The following is a 16,863-nucleotide window of genomic DNA, read 5'->3' as shown; positions in this document are numbered from 1 at the left end:
ACTGATAAAAATACATTGCATAGTATTGACACAAACACTCCTTAGACTTAGCTTGCTACTGGAATCGGACTGAATTGCCATTTAGTTTTACTTTCAGTTTGAATTTATGGGAAACAATCTGACATGTGGTTAGTGATTCAGAGGTCTAGAAACAGGCATTATGCTGTTACTGCAATTAACATTTCTGCCTGGCAACAGCTGACACCAATGGTTCCTAAACATTTTCAGGTCGAGTATTCATAGACACAATAAAATCGTGTACTTAAGTTATCCTGTGAAAATATGAGTGCTTTAAGCGGACTCAAGTCTGGACAGTCAGCTTTTGTTGTCGACCCTGAAGGACCAACATGGGAACCTCTGGAAGTTGCCAGATCCTACTTTGACGACCTCTGACCTTGTTTAAAGCAACGGTGGACTTTCCGCACTGTTCCGCCTAATGCCGACAGGAAGTGAAACTACGACACAGGCTGATACAATAAATGACACCCATCACCACGTAAAGAAAGGTTTTCGTGTTGTCTCCTCCTCACACAGCACTGTGAGGTGTTGGACTGTGATTTTTCTCAGACACAACTATAAACCAGGAGAAAAGGTAAGTGGAGCATTCACATTGTTCATTATTAAATAACTTGTTCTGTGTGTATTGTTTACAGCTTTTTTGCTTGTAGTATTTATGTGTATTTATCAACAGGAAAAACCATTACATTGGTCAACAATACTCCTTTAAAGCTTTTTGTGTGTTGTTTATCTGCTCTAGCTTTTCCAATTATTTGTATACAGACATGATGGTTCAAAAATGATGTGAAATTGCATTATCACAGAGGTGGCAAAAGTACACATACACACATTCTTCACTCAAGTACAGATAATTGTGTAAAAAAAAAGACTCTGGTAAAAGTAGATATACTGATTTGAATTCTTTCCTCAAGTAAAAGTAATAAAGTACAGGCTCTGAAATGTACTAAAGTAAAAAGTATAAAAGTAAAAAGTTTCCCTCTGAAGTACATTTCTAAAGGGGATTTCTGTGCAAAGCTAACTGAACCTCACGTCATATTATAATTCAAAGACTATTAAACTTAAAGGTAATATCTTACCTTACCTTACCTTATATCTATATTTACAGATATTTGTGTTCAAATGTAGGGAGGAAAAGAAAAAAGTTGTCCTACCTTAAAATTCTACTTAAATCTACTTATTTGCACTTTGTTACTTCCCACCTCTGCTCATACACGCACCTAAGTCTTCCACAAACCTGGGGAAACAATGACATGAATTGAATCCGAGAACTTCACTGCTGGGTGAAAGAGAAGTGGCCCCCACAGCTCAGGTTTTACTTCCTAATCTTCACTCCATTCTTTGGCAACCAGTCAGCAGCAAGTCTGGTTGTATTTAAAAATCCAGATCTGATGTAAGAAACCCTGTACATGCTGGAGGGCAGATACTAAAAAATACCAAAATTAAATCTACAACAGAGATAGACAGGAACAGACAGAAACAGGCCGTCCTTTGCTGTATATACTGCTGTATGCTGTATCAACAACACAGGCTGACATGGACACGTCCTTCTCAGTAGTTCAGACACCAAAGTTAACGAGTAAATCAAACAGTACATTAAATTACGTTAAACAGGAACTTCCCACTTGCTGCTAAACAAAATGTATCCCATCTGCCCTGTGTTTGTTCCTTGAATTTGCCTGAACTTTGTCTTTGGCCCTCAGTTTCCTCCACAATGTCAGACACAGCTGACTACCTCACATCCAAAGAGACACAAGACGCTCCTACTTATGATGTGTCCTCACCACCACCGGCATACTCCTACCAAGGGGAGCAACCTCCACCCTACTCTGCAGCCCCATCAACATATCCTCCACCCAAAACTGAAACAACTTACACCTATGAGCCCATCAGTGGGTACGAGTCTTTCTGCGACATAGGCCCAGAGGCCCCATCGGACACAACTCCACTTATATCCTCATCTTCTTTTGATGACAGGACAGTGAGAAGAGGGTTTGTTAGAAAGGTCTGTAAGTCTGAGATTTACAGTCTTTGTGAAATATGAATTTCTCAACCTGGTGTCAGGACCCTCCTCAGGGGTCATAAGATCCAGTAATGATTAGAAGTGCTGTTCTTTCCATTTCCCTGTGCAGGTGTTCTGCATCCTGACTCTCCAGCTGCTGTTCACCTTCAGTGTGGTGTGTGTGTTCACCTTCTCCGACGTGGTCAAAGAGGCGGTGCAGACCAACCTGCCGGCCTACCTCAGCTCCTTCATCATCTTCATTGTAGTCGCCATCGCCCTCAGCTGCTGCCAGTCCTTCAGTCGGCGTCACCCCTGGAACATCATGGGACTGGTGGGTTAAAACGCCAAATTTATCAAAAACTTTAACACAATATAGATACTGACACAGATACTAATAAGGGCTGCACAATATGGGGGAAAGAAAATCATATTGCCATTATTTTGAGAGTTATTACAATTGGGATAGGATTATGATTACTGGGAATGATCGTTTTGGCGTTACATTGTTCTTTTTCATGAAAAAAATTTCAAATAAAAAATCTTATACTTCATTATAATGCTGTTTTATCACACATTTTACTATTATCGAAAAAATTGCAGCTTCTGCTTCAGTTTTGGTAATATTTGATTAAATTGTGCAGCTCTAATACCTAAATCAAGACAACAGTACATTTGAATAATAGACTAAAGAACAGTTATATGATAAAAGAGTCGTAGCTTTGTTGTTTAAAAGAAGATGTATATATATATCTATATATATATATAGATATATATATTGGATATGAAACATCTGAGGTCACACAGTCATCTAAGTAGGCGGGCTGCTGCTTTACTGGAAAAACTAGTTCAATAAAAACTCAGGGGGTCAAATCCAACCTGTGACCTTTTGCTGCATGTCGTCTCCCCTCTCTCTCATCCCATTTTCTGTCATCCCTCTAAACCTTCCTGTGCCATGAAAAAAGCCAAAACATTTTTTGACCTCTCTCACTTACATGTAAATGGGCTCTGAGAAACTGGCACGTTACCAGCAGTAACTTTCATTTTATTGTTTCCAAATAAAAACTTCAGTTTCCTCTAAAGTTGTGTTCACATGCTCACAGATCATCATTTTTAGCCTTTGAGGTTTTGTTGGCATGTTAAATTAGGAAAGGCTCTTCTCGTATTGTGATTAAATATTCAGGGTATGGCACAAACACACATCATACATACACTATAATATAATTATTTAAAGACATAAATAATCTGGATCATAACTGAAGAGAGACTCTGTTTAAAGCAGTTAAACTTGTGAATTTATTAGGCAAACTATGAAAAAAAAAACTTTTACGAGATAATATTGGAGATGTTTAAAATGTTAAAATTTGTACCTACAGGTTGTGGTCACCCTGAGCTTGTCATACATGGTTGGAGCCATCGCATCCTTTCACAACACTGTTGCTGTTGTCATCACGATGGGAGCAACGCTGGCCATAACCATCGCAATCATTGCATTCTCCGCACAGGTTAGATAACCAGGCTGAAGAGCAACATTTCAAAAATGTTTCCTCTATACATTCATTATTGTCTGTTTTAAACAAAGCAATGTGGAGACTTTTCAGTTTCCTCATGTATCAGTTTTTAAGTTAAAGCTCTCCCTGACTTTAACATGATACATGTTGTATGTGCTGGTAAATAGTATCAGAAGACAAAAAAGACAAAATCTTCCGATCTTTCCAGTTAAAAGATTTTTATCTTTTTTGGCCTTACACTGTTGGTCAACCAAGAACTTTAATGACATCAGCTTGGGTTCTGGGAGACAGAAAAGGCCAATTTTCACTCTTTTTTGACATTTTGTAGACTAAAAACTAATTGATAAATGAAGAAAATACTCGGACGAGTGCTTAAATGTTGACATTATCTGTAACTGAATCCTGTCTACATGTGTTGTCTATTACAGCTGTTCTTACTCAGCTGTATCCTCTGTACAAACAACAGATAGACTTTGGACTAAACAAGACAACAGCTACAGTATAAGCCTTTTTAAAAGGTCTAATAACCTCCACCGAGGAAGTCATGTATTCGCCGAGTTCATTTGTTGGTTGGTTGGTTTGTCAGCAGGATAACACAAAAATTACATTGCGAGACGGCATTTTTCAACATTTTCGTTCATTCTCAGGGAGTAATGCATACTTAGGTATCCTGAGATACCTGAGAATACTTAGGTGTCTGGGACCTATGAGTGAGAACAATTTGATGCTCATCCAAATAAAAAGATCCAGATCTAGTGGATATAAATATGTTTTATTTGATATTGGATTAGGCTTGATTGAATTAAGGGGGACTGCTGGGCCTTAGCAGTGGTATGAGCTCTACTGAGTGCCATCCTAGTCATAAAGGTGTTGAATTTAAGTGATTATGTGCAAACCCTGTATTAGACACTAGGTGAGGAACCCAGTCAACACTATGCCCCAATATACATTCTTCTTAATTACTATAAGATTCAAAGGTTGTATTTGTCACATGCTCATTTTGTGCAGTATGATGCAGGGTGGCTTATTATTGAAGGTGTGCTATGAGGTTAGTGTGCAATAAGGAATGATAACCAGAATTAGGAAGAAAAGCATTAGACAAAGAAATAAACTATTAAAATTCCAACAATAAAATCAGAGAAATACTGTATGTTCAGTAAAAGTATTTAAATGCTCAGTGTATATTGGTCAAGTGTGTAAGTGGGCTGTGAAATTTTAATATCTAATATCTCTGTGTTCTTTGCAGACTCGTTATGATTTCACTGTTTGGTACGGTGTTCTGCTGATTCTGCTTGTGGACTTCATCATGTTCGGGTTCTTCTGCACCTTCTACTACTCCTACGTCAGTGAAGTTGCCTACGGGTGTCTGGGTGCTCTGCTGTATTCACTGGTAAGGGGGAAAAAACTAAGATACCCTAATAATAGAAGTACTATCTAAAGGGATACAACCAAGACCCGTGTCCTAAAATCTTATCAAATCCACCTACTTGTTGTCCAGGTCACATCAGCAGGTTTATCACTCATAGATTTGATTTCCACTTCTGCTACATCTGCAAGGTCTGTGTTGAAATGAGCTTCAGATATAACATGATTTCATCAAATTAAACTTTACATCTTTTGATACTTTTAATAGGGATCGATTGATATGTATTTTCAGGGCTGGTACAAATACTGATCAAGGCGGACCGATAACCGACATTTGAATCCAGTATACATCTGCATTAAAAATAAAAATCTAAGTTTCTAAATTCAGAATAACCAGTAATGGGATGTAACTAAGTAAAATTAAAGGTACTTATACTTCCACTTACATTTTGGAGGCAAATTTTGTATTTTTTACTCTACTACATTTATTTGATAACTTTACTAAGTCACTAGTTACTTTGCGCTTTATATACTCTGACGTGTTAATATAAAGTCTATTACACTCACAGCCAAAATATATTATTAGGTATCTGGTATTAATCTCACCCTGTCCTAAATATTCTCTCTGTCTCAGTTCCTGCTGATCGACATTCAGCTGCTCATGGGGACGATGAGCTACCGTCTGGATCCAGAGGAATACGTCAACGCTGCTCTTACCATCTACCTGGATGTAGTCCTCATCTTCCTCTACCTGCTGGGGAGGAGGTGAAACTGTATACACAATGTACATATATACAAATTTAACAAACACAGACCAACACTCCACACAAAGAAAATGTCCTTTATTATTAATATGTATATAATGAAACTGCATCCTGTTTTAAGTGACAATAAATGAATGAGCATCAGTGCTTTGACAAAATCTTTGTCGAAGTTTGACATGAATAAAAATGTATGTAAAAAAATTGCTCTTCTGTATTTGTTGTTACACACTGCACTTTAACCCACATACAAATAAAGGCAATCAATTTCATTATTAAGACACATTCATTAACATTTTGGTAAACATTCAGTATAAATGCTCAAGTCAAACCTGCCAAGGGAACTTCCAAATCATGATATTTCATTAAAGTCAGAGACTGATAATCTAACACTGGAGATCCATGAGGCTTTTTGTGTTGCATAAAGCACCAAGGCAGAAACCGAAATGCACTGAATGTTGCCATATGTAACATGCGATACAATAGAGCTTGCGTTTATAACAAGGACGTTCACGAGATAAAGCAACATGGATGAAAAGTAGTGCAAATTTTTCTTCTTACTGTATCACACGGATCCATCTTCATCTTTTATCCTCACCAAACCTTTAGTCTCACTTTAATAACCAAACTTTATTTATTATTATTTTACAGGGTCCTACGTCATTTTCGGACTCTGAAGAACAAAGATGAAATGTCATATTTGTTGAGACAGTAGACATCATTGAAGGACTGCAACTTATTATTTATCTGCCAATTATTTTCTCGATTAATCCATGAATCGTTTTCAGGGCCTCAAATAATGATTATTGTCATTGTCGATTAATCTGTTGATTGTTTTTTTGATTAAAGGTAGGGAAGGCGATTCTGGAGAAATATAGTCGATTGTTGAGTGTCATTCCCAAGTTGTCGAATACCGATGCTTTGGGACGGTATTCATCCTGAAATTCTAACCCAAAGCGTCAGTATTTGATGACCTGGGAATGACACTCAACAATCAGCTATTTTTCTCTAGAATCGCCTTCCCTACCTTTAATCAAGTAGTTGTTGGGTCCATAAAATATCAGAAAATGTTGAAAAATGTCCTTCAGTGTTCTCCAAAACCCAAGATGACGTCCTTAAATGTCCAAAACCAAAACAGATTCAGTTTACGGTCATCAAGGAGTAAAGAAAACCAGAAAACATTTACATTTGAGACGCTGGAAGGAGAGAATTTGGACTATTTTTTCTTAAAAAATAACTCAAACCGGTTAATCGAAATCAAAATAAGTGGTAATTAATTCGATAGTTGACAAGTAATCGATTAATCGTTGCGGCTGTAATCGTTTTGCCTACAAAATGTCATAAAATAGTGAAAAATGCCAGCTATAACCTTCCACAGCTTAAGTTGATGTATTAAAATTGCTTTTTTTATTCAACCAAACCCCAAAGATATCAGATATGATAAAGAGAAGCAAAACGTCCTCACATTTGAGAAGCTACAACCAGATAATGTTTGGTATTTTTTGCTTTAAAAATGATTAACTGATTATCAAAATTGTTGTCAGGTTTAACATCCTATTCCCCAGATCCAAGAGCTGAACAGCATCTAACTGTACATGAAGGATGACTGAGTGATGTATCATCCCCGCTTTGTGGAGAGCAAATCCCCTGGAAATCTCCAGATTTCACAGCCTCACCACAGTGAAGAGTAGTTGAACTTGACCCGCAGCAGGTACCTCATGCGAGTCTGGGCAGGGTTGTAAACGATGAACTCATTGTACAGGAGGGAGTAGCTGTTATGTTTACCCACCCCCGTCTTCACCCCCGGCCCCATCGGCACAGTCACACCATTCCTGAGAAAGAGAAAGAGGAAGACATATGAAAAGTTTTAGATTTCAGAGTTTTAAGGGGTTTAAGATAATGAATTATCTTTACAATACTTTGACTTAAGACGTGCCTGAGATTAACTGAAACTAGTTGCTGCTAGAGCTGCAATGATTAATCAATTAGTTGTCACCTACTAAATTAATCGCCAACTATTATAATAATCGATTAATTGGTTTGAGACACTGTTTAAGAAAAAGTCAAAATTATCTGATTCCAGCTCCTTAAATGCAAAACATTTTCTGGTTTCTTTTCTCCATTATGACAGTAAACTAAATATCTTTGGACTGTGGACAAAAACAAGTTTGGTCTTTTGGTCTTGGCAAAGTTTGGTCTTTAAAACATCAGAAAACAGTGAAAAATGTCTATTAAAACATCATTGTCTATAAAGCCAAATGAGATTCTTTATGGGCTCCTTGTAAAGCAAATAAAGGATAAAGAATTTTCTGTGCTCGTCACCCTGTCTTTTTTCTTTGCTAATGTAATTAACAAACTCTCAGATAATGTAATGATTTTTGTTGTGTAACACTGAGCACATCTGAATCAATGTTTGGCCTGTATGAAATGTGTCGGTGTAATCAGACTGACTCACAGAGTGACAGAGTTTTTGGGGTCAGGTCCAGTCTGTCCCAGGCCCTTGGTGCTGTGTTTCCCAGCAGGCAGATTGTTTGCCTCGTAGTCAGCATCCAGCAGCTCGTTACAGTCACCCAGAGCGACCTGCAACCACACAGACACAAAGCATGGACACTGAAATGGAGCTGCATCACATCTGGGCCGAGCATGTTATGTTCATTGTTAATAGGAGTTGTTTAAGTTTGCTTTAACAACCTTCAATGTATACATATTCTTTTCACTTCTTCAGTAAGAGGATTGTTAAATAACTAAGTATAGGTAGAAATTAGGAAGAATACATTTAATCAGCCCACAGAGAATAATAAATTAACTCACCTCACACAGTAGCAGCAGTCCAGTGTGGTTGTTTTGATTGGCAAAGCAGTAGTTGGCACTCTTTGATGACATGTCAGCAAAGTAAATCCCTTTTCCAAACTAGATGAAAGAGAAACAGAAAGTACATTTGTATTTGTTTACTGTATATATTTATCTTCATTTTGTACTTTACTGTATATCCTCCACAGTAATCATTTTCCTCTTACTTTCAATCACATTGCATTGCGGGACTGAGAGTTACTGGCTATGTGAGCCTCATCAACAATCTACTTTTGAATTGTTAATATATTTATCTACAATTTAAGTTTATCATCCAGAGTAATGATTATTCTTGCACAGTTTTTACTTTTTAATCACCTTACTTTGGCAATACCGGCACTGTTAATCACCTTACAGTTGAACTATCTCTGTTAATGACAGCTCTCTGTAGTAGTTCCAGTGGCTAGATTATCACTTCACTGCTGTGTTTTTATTCTTATATTCTTGTTTTAACTCCCTTGTGTCACTTTTTCTTCTTATATTCTTGTGTTAATTGGGGTTTTGTATGTGTCATTAAGGCCACTGTATGCCTAAATTTCCCTCCAGATCAAGTGAGTATTTATCTTACTCTATCTACAATCAAATGAAAAATTGTATACATTTAAATGTTTTTTCTGTCCATCCTACCATGTAACCAGTGACGGGAGCTTCTGGTGGGGCCACTCGGAGCCCCTGACTCAGGATGCCGACCCAGTTAGACAAACGGGAACCGTGCCACAACAGAGTCCTAGCAGAAGACAAACATAAGTTAATTGTCAAGAACATAATATTTTCACTTACATCATTGTCTATAATTATGCAGGCAAATATGAATAAGCACAGCACATACAGTACAACATTTGAGGCTGTAATGGTAGTTTATACAAATGTTACACTAAGCAGACTGTGTATTACCTGTTGTGTAACTGTGAGAGGAAGTTGTTGCTCTCCCCGTCTCTGTCCACCGAGAAGATGTCAAGGACAGTCATGTTGTAGTCAGAATGGGTGGGGGCGTGTGTGGACTTTAGATACTTTTCTATCACCTTCACACAGAGAAGAGGAAAATGACACGTTATTTCAGATTAAGATTCATTGGGTTTAATAGTTTGGTACAACTTCTGCTCTCTGAATAAGATTCTGTTATCTAGAGACTGCAAAGTACATCTCCTGCTGGGACTGGACCTGTCTGGCTCTCACTGCAGGAGATGGATGCTGCTGTCTGGAAGTAAGTGCACCAAAGACTCAGCAGGGAGGTCGCCGTGACTTTTCAGCATATAAATTCTGCAATTTCTCTCATATAAGTTGCCAAAGACACTACCTACTGTCATATAACTGTTGTTTGTTCTTATTATATCACTGTGTGGGTTGAAGTGTGGGACATTTATTTTTTTATTTTGAAAGCCTAGCATTATCCAGTGAAGGATTTGTTTTGTGTTCAGACATTTTAAGACATTTTTACCTTGAGTATCAAAAACTATATTTAAGATGCTTTAAGAGTTTTTAAGAATCCATTGGAGACCCTGGATAATAAATGCACCATATAAATCTTGCAGGTGCATCCATAAACATGGCAGCAGTGTATCAGTCGAGGCTGATTAACCTTGACTGTTATCATTATAAGTAGTAAAACACAGACCGTGTACTCGTGGCCGCTGGAGTCAAGAGGCTGCAGTTGGCACTTGAGGGAGCTGTACTGTCTGTCCAGAGGATGTTCGTCACTGTTTTTACTGGCCTGAACCATTTTCACTGCAATCTGAATGTCACTCAGAGCCTTGAAAGAAGAAATAAGAAAGCAAAAATATATAGATATGACAGTAAGGATCACAGATTAAAGTGAGGACATAAAGTAATATTTGTATATAACTCCCTTACTTCCAACAGTGCAATCTTTTCCTTCAGCTCATCTTCTGAACGGATGATTGGAGGAGTTTTCAACCTGGAGAATTACATCTTTTAGTTACAGCAAGACAGACATCACTTTTCGAACAGTAACAGTGCATCTTCATCTGTAGAGCTACATATGCCCTACCCAAAGTCATGAGGGATGCGGGTGTAGAACTGGTTGCATGCTTCCAGCAGCTCACGACTGCTGCCCTTCTTTTTCAAACAATCCTCGATTTTCTTCAGTGCCGAGTAGCCTGCATGGATCTGCTCTGAGGTCAGTTTGCCTGCAGGTACAAAGAAAAATATGGAATTTGAAATGTGAAGCCCAGTAATGAAAGGTTTGTAAATACTGGTCATAAAGATACTCATACAGTGAGGGGGCAGGTTGGAGCTAAAGTAATGACTTTGAGAACTTGTTTTATTGCATTTTTGAATCATGCTGTAGTGTCTTAAAGGGATAGTTTGGGTATTTTGAAGTGTGGCTCTGTCGCAGAACACAATTGTGGTTGGTCTACCGCTGCCTCGATTAGTTAGTTAGTTTGTATTATTGTGTGACTTTGGTGAATCCAAACCAACCCTTCAAAACACCAAAGTCACACAATGACGTAAACAAACTAAGGTCACATTACTGTTTTTATCAAAACGAGTTTGTCGTTAAAGCATATATGGATTATTGGCCTCATTCTCCTGTCAGAAAGGTCTGTTTGACGAAAAATATTGTAAACATAGTGTACACTTACACTGATATTGCTTTTTTTGGGAGGCCTCTTTTTTAGGTGGCAAAAGTTACATTTTGCTGCTGCTGCCAACCGTAACAGTACATTTATTGCCTAGCTTCCCACATGATACTTCTGCTGCTTCTCGAAACCTGGGGTGTCTTACTGCCATCTACTGTAGTTAATACACTGACTGAAAAAGAACCTCATACAACCCCACTTCAACAAACCAAAACTATCTCTGTAAATATTAATGTGCTCTAAATAAAATCTTATTAAATTCTGGGAATGGTATTAGTAGAAATTAAAAAGACTGTAACAGGGAAAATTCTGTTATATTTCTGTTGTGATTTTGATTCTGTCAGACTGACCGAGAGGAGCTTTCCGGGTGTCAAACTTCATCTCCAGCACACACTCCTCCATGGCTTTGAGGTCACAGATGAGCTCCAGCAGCGACTGGATCTTCACGTCCAGCTTGGAGGTCCTCTTTTTGGGCACAGCATCCACTGTGGTCTCGTTCTCTTCCTAAAACCATGAAATATATCTATGTTCATAACGACAACCTTAACTTCAGTTAAACTGAAACTGTTATTTCCAGGTTGCCAGTCCTAATTCCAAAGATACTGAGGAGATAAATAGGTTGTTGGTTCTTTGTGTTGTCCCTTGCCTTTTTATCCGTGCTGTAGTCCATGAACACCATGTCATATTTTCCAGGTACTTTCTCAAAATTTGCTCGGCCTTCCCACTCATTCTTGGTCTTCTCAAGGAACCTGTGGCAAAAAAAACAAGTTTCAGACTTTTACTTAACTTACTCTGATGTGAAACATCTCTAAATATCTTTTTCATTGCACAATCTCACTTTTTCTTGAAGAAATCTTTGGCTTTCAGCAGGTCTCCACCACAGGCTGTCAGACTGTTTTGACCCACTTTTCCCACTGAAAAAAACAGTAAGGGAAACCAACCAAAATAAATTAAGCCAGTTAGTTTACATTTTAGAAAAGACCTTCCAAACTGCAGGCTTTCCTTAATTTCCTGTGTTAAAACAAACATTTCTATATATATCAAACATGCTAACAATAACAGGCAATCGGCTCACCTCTGCCCCATCTTAACCACACACTGTAAGCCTTGGAGTTGTCGTCTTCCAACAGCTGGAGCAGGTAGTATTTGTTGTTGTTAAACTGAAGATTTGTCTGCAAAATAATACAGAAGGCATTTGCTACAAGTCAAAAATTCTACTCACTTTCCCACAAATCAAATTGTAAAATTAAAATACATAATGACAGGATACTTTTAAAGCTTTGACTAGATTTTTTGATTTTGAGCAACAGTATGACAGCTGCATTATTAGCTAAAGAAAAGAATCATGTATCACATGAAGACATTGCTGTGTAGGTGAAAATAATCAGGATGTTATAGGGGGCAAGAGGCATAATTAAATAAATTTTGCTCTAAAATAATCAGTAACTAAAATATGGCGAGTAGTTGCAATAAGAATATCTATCAAACTATTTACTAGTCAGTCAGTTACTATTCAATATGGAAATAAACAGCTTAGTACAGCTTTTGGATTTTGATTCCAAAAAGCACTTCACGAGTGTTACAAATTCCCCTCCCAACATTTCAGGATATCCTTCTTAATCTCTTCGACAGATCCCTTAGAGTCTGCTTGTGATTAAATTTTATTAAAGACTTTACCTGATTGAGCATCACATCGTAAACATCATTTCCTTCACTGTAAACATGAGCCTGAAATACAAAAAGATAGAAAAAAGGAATAGTGAAAAAATGCCCACCCTAACTTCCCAGAATGCAAAGTGACGATCTAAACCTGCTTGATATGTTGTTCAGCCAACAGTCCAAAACAATCATCATCAATCATCTGTAAATCATCATATATGATTAAAAATCAATTTGGCAATTACTCAGTTACGAAAAAGGGTTGCCTATTCATCGTATTTAGATCAACTAATTGTTGCACCCTAATTGTGTTTGCGTGGCTCTTTTATTTAAGAAAAGGTACATAATAATGATTACCAATGAAATCCGAAAGAAAAAAATGACACATTACTAATTCATCAGCATAATGGATATTTTTCTCACGTAACAGTGAAAGCACTAGTGAAATATTCACCTCCCGTTTAGTTATCATGAACCGGAAAATTAGCTATAGAAACTAAAAACGTCCCTTGTACCAGCAGTAACCTTTTAACCTTTATTTTATTCAGGGTTGGTTCAGTAAGAGCAATGCTCTGTTTTACAGGAGCAGCCTGATCATACAGAAGATGTTTAACATGTTTCTTCTGTAAAGTTGGGCATTTGGCAGCTTTGGGTGCTTGGGGAGCCTGCATCAAGTGGCCGTTTGAGGAACTGCAGTTCTTTGGCAGATATTCTGATGTGTTGGCTTATTTTTCAGCTCAAGAGGTTACTGCTGAGATTATAAAAAATGAAAAGTTTATTTCTAAGAATTGAACTAAACCTGAGCAACCTACATTGTACATTGCTGCTCTAAAAAATATCAATAACAAGATAAGATGATTATAATAATAAGAAGAAGTTGCTCTAGGTACAACAATCATTTAAAAGATGCAATTAAATTACATTTTTGATTGATTTAAAATTAAATGTTTAACAGAATTGTAACACAATCATGTATAATAACAATAATAATAATAGTAATAATGAGTAATAATAATCATAATCATGAGTTTCATATCTCATGTTAACATAGATAATGTACCTTTCCAAGTTTGGCTTTGCATTCAGTGTCCACCGGAGCTTTTCCTTTCATGACCATCGTCTTCACAACCTCTGTTCAACATCCAAAGACCAGAGACAAACCATTAATGAGGTCAACTGACATCTAATATGAAGTACAGGTAAATGCACTTCCTTTAAAAAACAGAAATCACTTTATGATTTTGCTGTAATTACTCCACCTTGTGGATCGCCAATTACTGAACAATCTTAACATCCCATTTCCCTTTGTAATGGTATTACTTAGACAACATATATGAAAATTAGATCACTGTTACCGTCACCTTTTATTTCCTCTTTGGGCGTTTCTTCAGTTTTTGTCTGACTCTTGCTTTGTCCTCTCTTCCTCTTAGCTGCAGGTTGCTCTTGTGTCTCCTCCTCTTCCTTTTTAACTTGAACTGGTTTCCCATTATGAGCAGTTAAGTCACAGGCATCATTCAAACTTTCTTAACAAATAAAGACAACAGAAAAAAACATGTTAAATACCTTCAGTAATGTTTTAAATGTATTTCATATAGTTCTTCTACAATGACTTCTAACTACTAAAAAAATGACAGTGTGAAATGGAGAAAATCCAAACAGAGGGGATGACATGTTAAATGTCAAACATTTTAAATAGAATAACTGACCTAAAATAAAACAGTACTGTGGCAAAATGGTCCATATGGCATAACACAAAACACACACATACCTGGTTTAACTGTCTGGGAGCGGATCTTCCTCTTGTACTTGGTCACAGTATTAATCTGGACCATCTTCTTCAGGTCGACTTCATAGGCTGTCCCAGAGCCCAGAGACAGAGTAACAGAGGTTTCTCCTGAAGAGACGGCTGAGTCCAACAAGGTGCAGTCTGAAGGCGAGTATGGTTCCCACTGTCCTTGATCTCCTTTCCACTGCCACACTAATCACACATAGAGAAAGTACAGTTATAGATACTTTATTACCACTGCATCAATTCAAATACTTTAATTTCAAATTAGCACTTTTATAAATTTTGGTATTGTGGGACTTGCCAAGTAAATAGTTTGACAGTTTAAAGAGATTGATTGCCGAAATAAACAAAAATAGCTATTGAATCAATAAATAATAAAAAAAATAGTTGTGCAAAGCAACCATATGATAATTACATATTTCTACACTTCGTCATTGAAGTCAGTCTGCTTCCTTATTCCCCTTTTATTGCCAGCATGGAATGTAACTAAGTACATTTACTCATTTACTGTACTTATGTACAAGCAGTTCAAGTATTTGAATGAGTACTTCCATTTTATGCCACTTAATACTTCTTCTCTACTCATTTTGGGAAGCAATGTTGTAGTTTTTAATTACTAGTTACTTTGCAGATCATATTATTAATACAAAAAATAAATCAACTGATAAATTATCGTGTATTACGAAGAAGCCACCCAGCAGTATATACAGTACTTAAAATTTACAATTACAATGTGGTATTGCTACGTTTACTTAAGTAAAAGATCAAAGTACTTCTTCCACCACTGTCTATTCTGAAGGGAACAGTAATGCACTTCATTCAAAAAAATGTATTATTAACAATTAACATTGTTTACAAGTTTTATGTTATTGTTGACTAAGTTAATGTAGTAAAAATTTCGAAAGCTTTTTGTAAGTACCAAAATTGAGCTTAATATGGAATATGGACCTTTTTTGAGGATGTCCTTACAAAGAAAAATGTGGGAAAACCAGCAAATGGTTCAGAGAGGAAATAAAACCAAAAATATGCTTTTTTGTAGGGCTGCACAATTAATCGAAATACTATCAAAATCATAATTTGGCCAAGTAAAATACACAAATTGCAGAATCTGCATTTTTTGATAAAGGTAACATGTTGACAAAACTGCATTATAATGAAGTACTGTAGTGCTGCAGAGATGCCCTGCCTCGACCCAACAAATGTTAAATCATCATGATTTCAATAGTTTTTCGGTGAGTACAGCTTTTGCACACCTGTGGATAGACAGGTGCGTAGGAGAAGACCAAGGGCCGACAAAATCAGGAAAAAAACTCCTGTACACTGTTCACCTCACTTGCAAAGAAGTTTAATAACAATGTTTCAGTACTCAGACCTTCAGCAGGTTATCTTACAAGACAGTGGGGGAGACCATCTTCAATAGGTTGGTAGACCCATGTGGACCAATCAGGTCACATTACAGACAGACGTCCCTGACAAATACTATCACACTCCCCGCCTTACTGAATGAAAATACTCCTGTAGTTTGTCCTGTAGTCCAACAGATTTTTCAGTGAAAATGGAAATTTTCCTTTTTTCTTATTGCAAAATCTCTTGAAATAATCATCATCATCATCTGATTCAACAGCACCCCAAAAAAATAATAAAGAGGCATCAGCACCTCTATGAAACTGTTTTAACTGAGAGAGACTAAACATTATAACCTTCAGGGCTTGATGCAGGGCTGTTATAGTTAACTAGTTGTGTCTTTTAAACTGGCAACTGGGTGCATATTAGGTATTCCCCAAAGACCTTTAGGTTTGCGGTAATGGTAGGTTGACAGTGAAAGGTTTTACTAACATGGTCAATTTCTAACAGGTATAAAATAGTATAAGTAAAGTGGTCGATTCCTAAAACACTTGCAACAACAATCAAGCCATAAATACATAACATGTATTTCCTGCTTTTCTCTGCCTAGACATGTCCTGAGTCCACATGTGACGTAGTTACAGCAGCTAGCTATCTTGTCAGGCTAATCCTCCAGCGCGAAACAAGCACCAACCTGTTTTGGACTGGACTTCTTCATTTTCTTGTGCACTCTGACTTTTGTTTCTGGAACTTCTCGTACGCCTCATGCTGGTTAGTGAAAAATATCTAGGTCGGTACAGTGATAGAAGGGACACAGTGACAACAAAGAAGGCGGAAAACTTTCCCCGCCACTGTTTCCTGGCCGGTGCGCTCACGCATGCGCTCTCTACACCTTCGTCAAAAAGCGTGTGGATTCATTCGCCGTTACCATGGCAACGGCTTTGGCATAACCCTGAGACGACAGTATTTA

The 16,863-nt window shown here is 37.3% G+C and overlaps 2 protein-coding genes across 2 annotated transcripts; one reads left to right on the top strand and one right to left on the bottom strand.

Annotated features, from left to right (window-relative positions):
• The first annotated feature begins 504 nt into the window (after positions 1–504).
• Positions 505–5,855, top strand: LOC141017365 (protein lifeguard 1). The gene is made up of 6 exons (XM_073492053.1): positions 505–592; positions 1,719–2,020; positions 2,148–2,348; positions 3,391–3,519; positions 4,772–4,915; positions 5,525–5,855. The coding sequence occupies exons 2-6, from the start codon at positions 1,730–1,732 to the stop codon at positions 5,657–5,659; spliced, it is 900 nt and encodes a 299-aa protein (XP_073348154.1). The 5' UTR covers positions 505–592; positions 1,719–1,729; the 3' UTR covers positions 5,660–5,855.
• Positions 5,712–16,747, bottom strand: parp2 (poly (ADP-ribose) polymerase 2). Its single transcript, XM_073492052.1, has 17 exons — positions 16,588–16,747; positions 14,529–14,738; positions 14,122–14,283; positions 13,821–13,891; positions 12,779–12,829; positions 12,177–12,273; positions 11,940–12,015; positions 11,748–11,850; positions 11,452–11,605; positions 10,510–10,648; positions 10,353–10,416; positions 10,117–10,251; positions 9,396–9,523; positions 9,129–9,228; positions 8,463–8,561; positions 8,107–8,231; positions 5,712–7,483 (listed from the first exon to the last, which is right to left on the bottom strand). The coding sequence occupies exons 1-17, from the start codon at positions 16,658–16,660 to the stop codon at positions 7,324–7,326; spliced, it is 1,947 nt and encodes a 648-aa protein (XP_073348153.1). The 5' UTR covers positions 16,661–16,747; the 3' UTR covers positions 5,712–7,323.
• Positions 16,748–16,863: the final 116 nt, after the last annotated feature.

The sequence above is a fragment of the Pagrus major genome, chromosome 21 (assembly GCF_040436345.1).
Source record: "Pagrus major chromosome 21, Pma_NU_1.0".
Taxonomy (NCBI): Eukaryota; Metazoa; Chordata; class Actinopteri; order Spariformes; family Sparidae; genus Pagrus; species Pagrus major.
This window is presented reverse-complemented; position numbering and strand designations above follow the sequence as displayed.

Excerpts from the sequence above, each read along its gene's own strand:
- parp2 (XM_073492052.1), bottom strand. The coding sequence starts at position 16,660 with ATGAGGCGTACGAGAAGTTCCAGAAACAAAAGTCAGAGTGCACAAGAA. Across the intron at positions 12,830-13,820 it reads GCAAAGCCAAACTTGGAAAG|GCTCATGTTTACAGTGAAGG; the intron begins GTACATTATCTA and ends TTTGTATTTCAG. Across the intron at positions 9,229-9,395 it reads CTCTCACAGTTACACAACAG|GACTCTGTTGTGGCACGGTT; the intron begins GTAATACACAGT and ends GTCTTCTGCTAG.
- LOC141017365 (XM_073492053.1), top strand. The coding sequence starts at position 1,730 with ATGTCAGACACAGCTGACTACCTCACATCCAAAGAGACACAAGACGCT. Across the intron at positions 2,021-2,147 it reads GAAGAGGGTTTGTTAGAAAG|GTGTTCTGCATCCTGACTCT; the intron begins GTCTGTAAGTCT and ends TTCCCTGTGCAG. Across the intron at positions 3,520-4,771 it reads TCATTGCATTCTCCGCACAG|ACTCGTTATGATTTCACTGT; the intron begins GTTAGATAACCA and ends TGTTCTTTGCAG.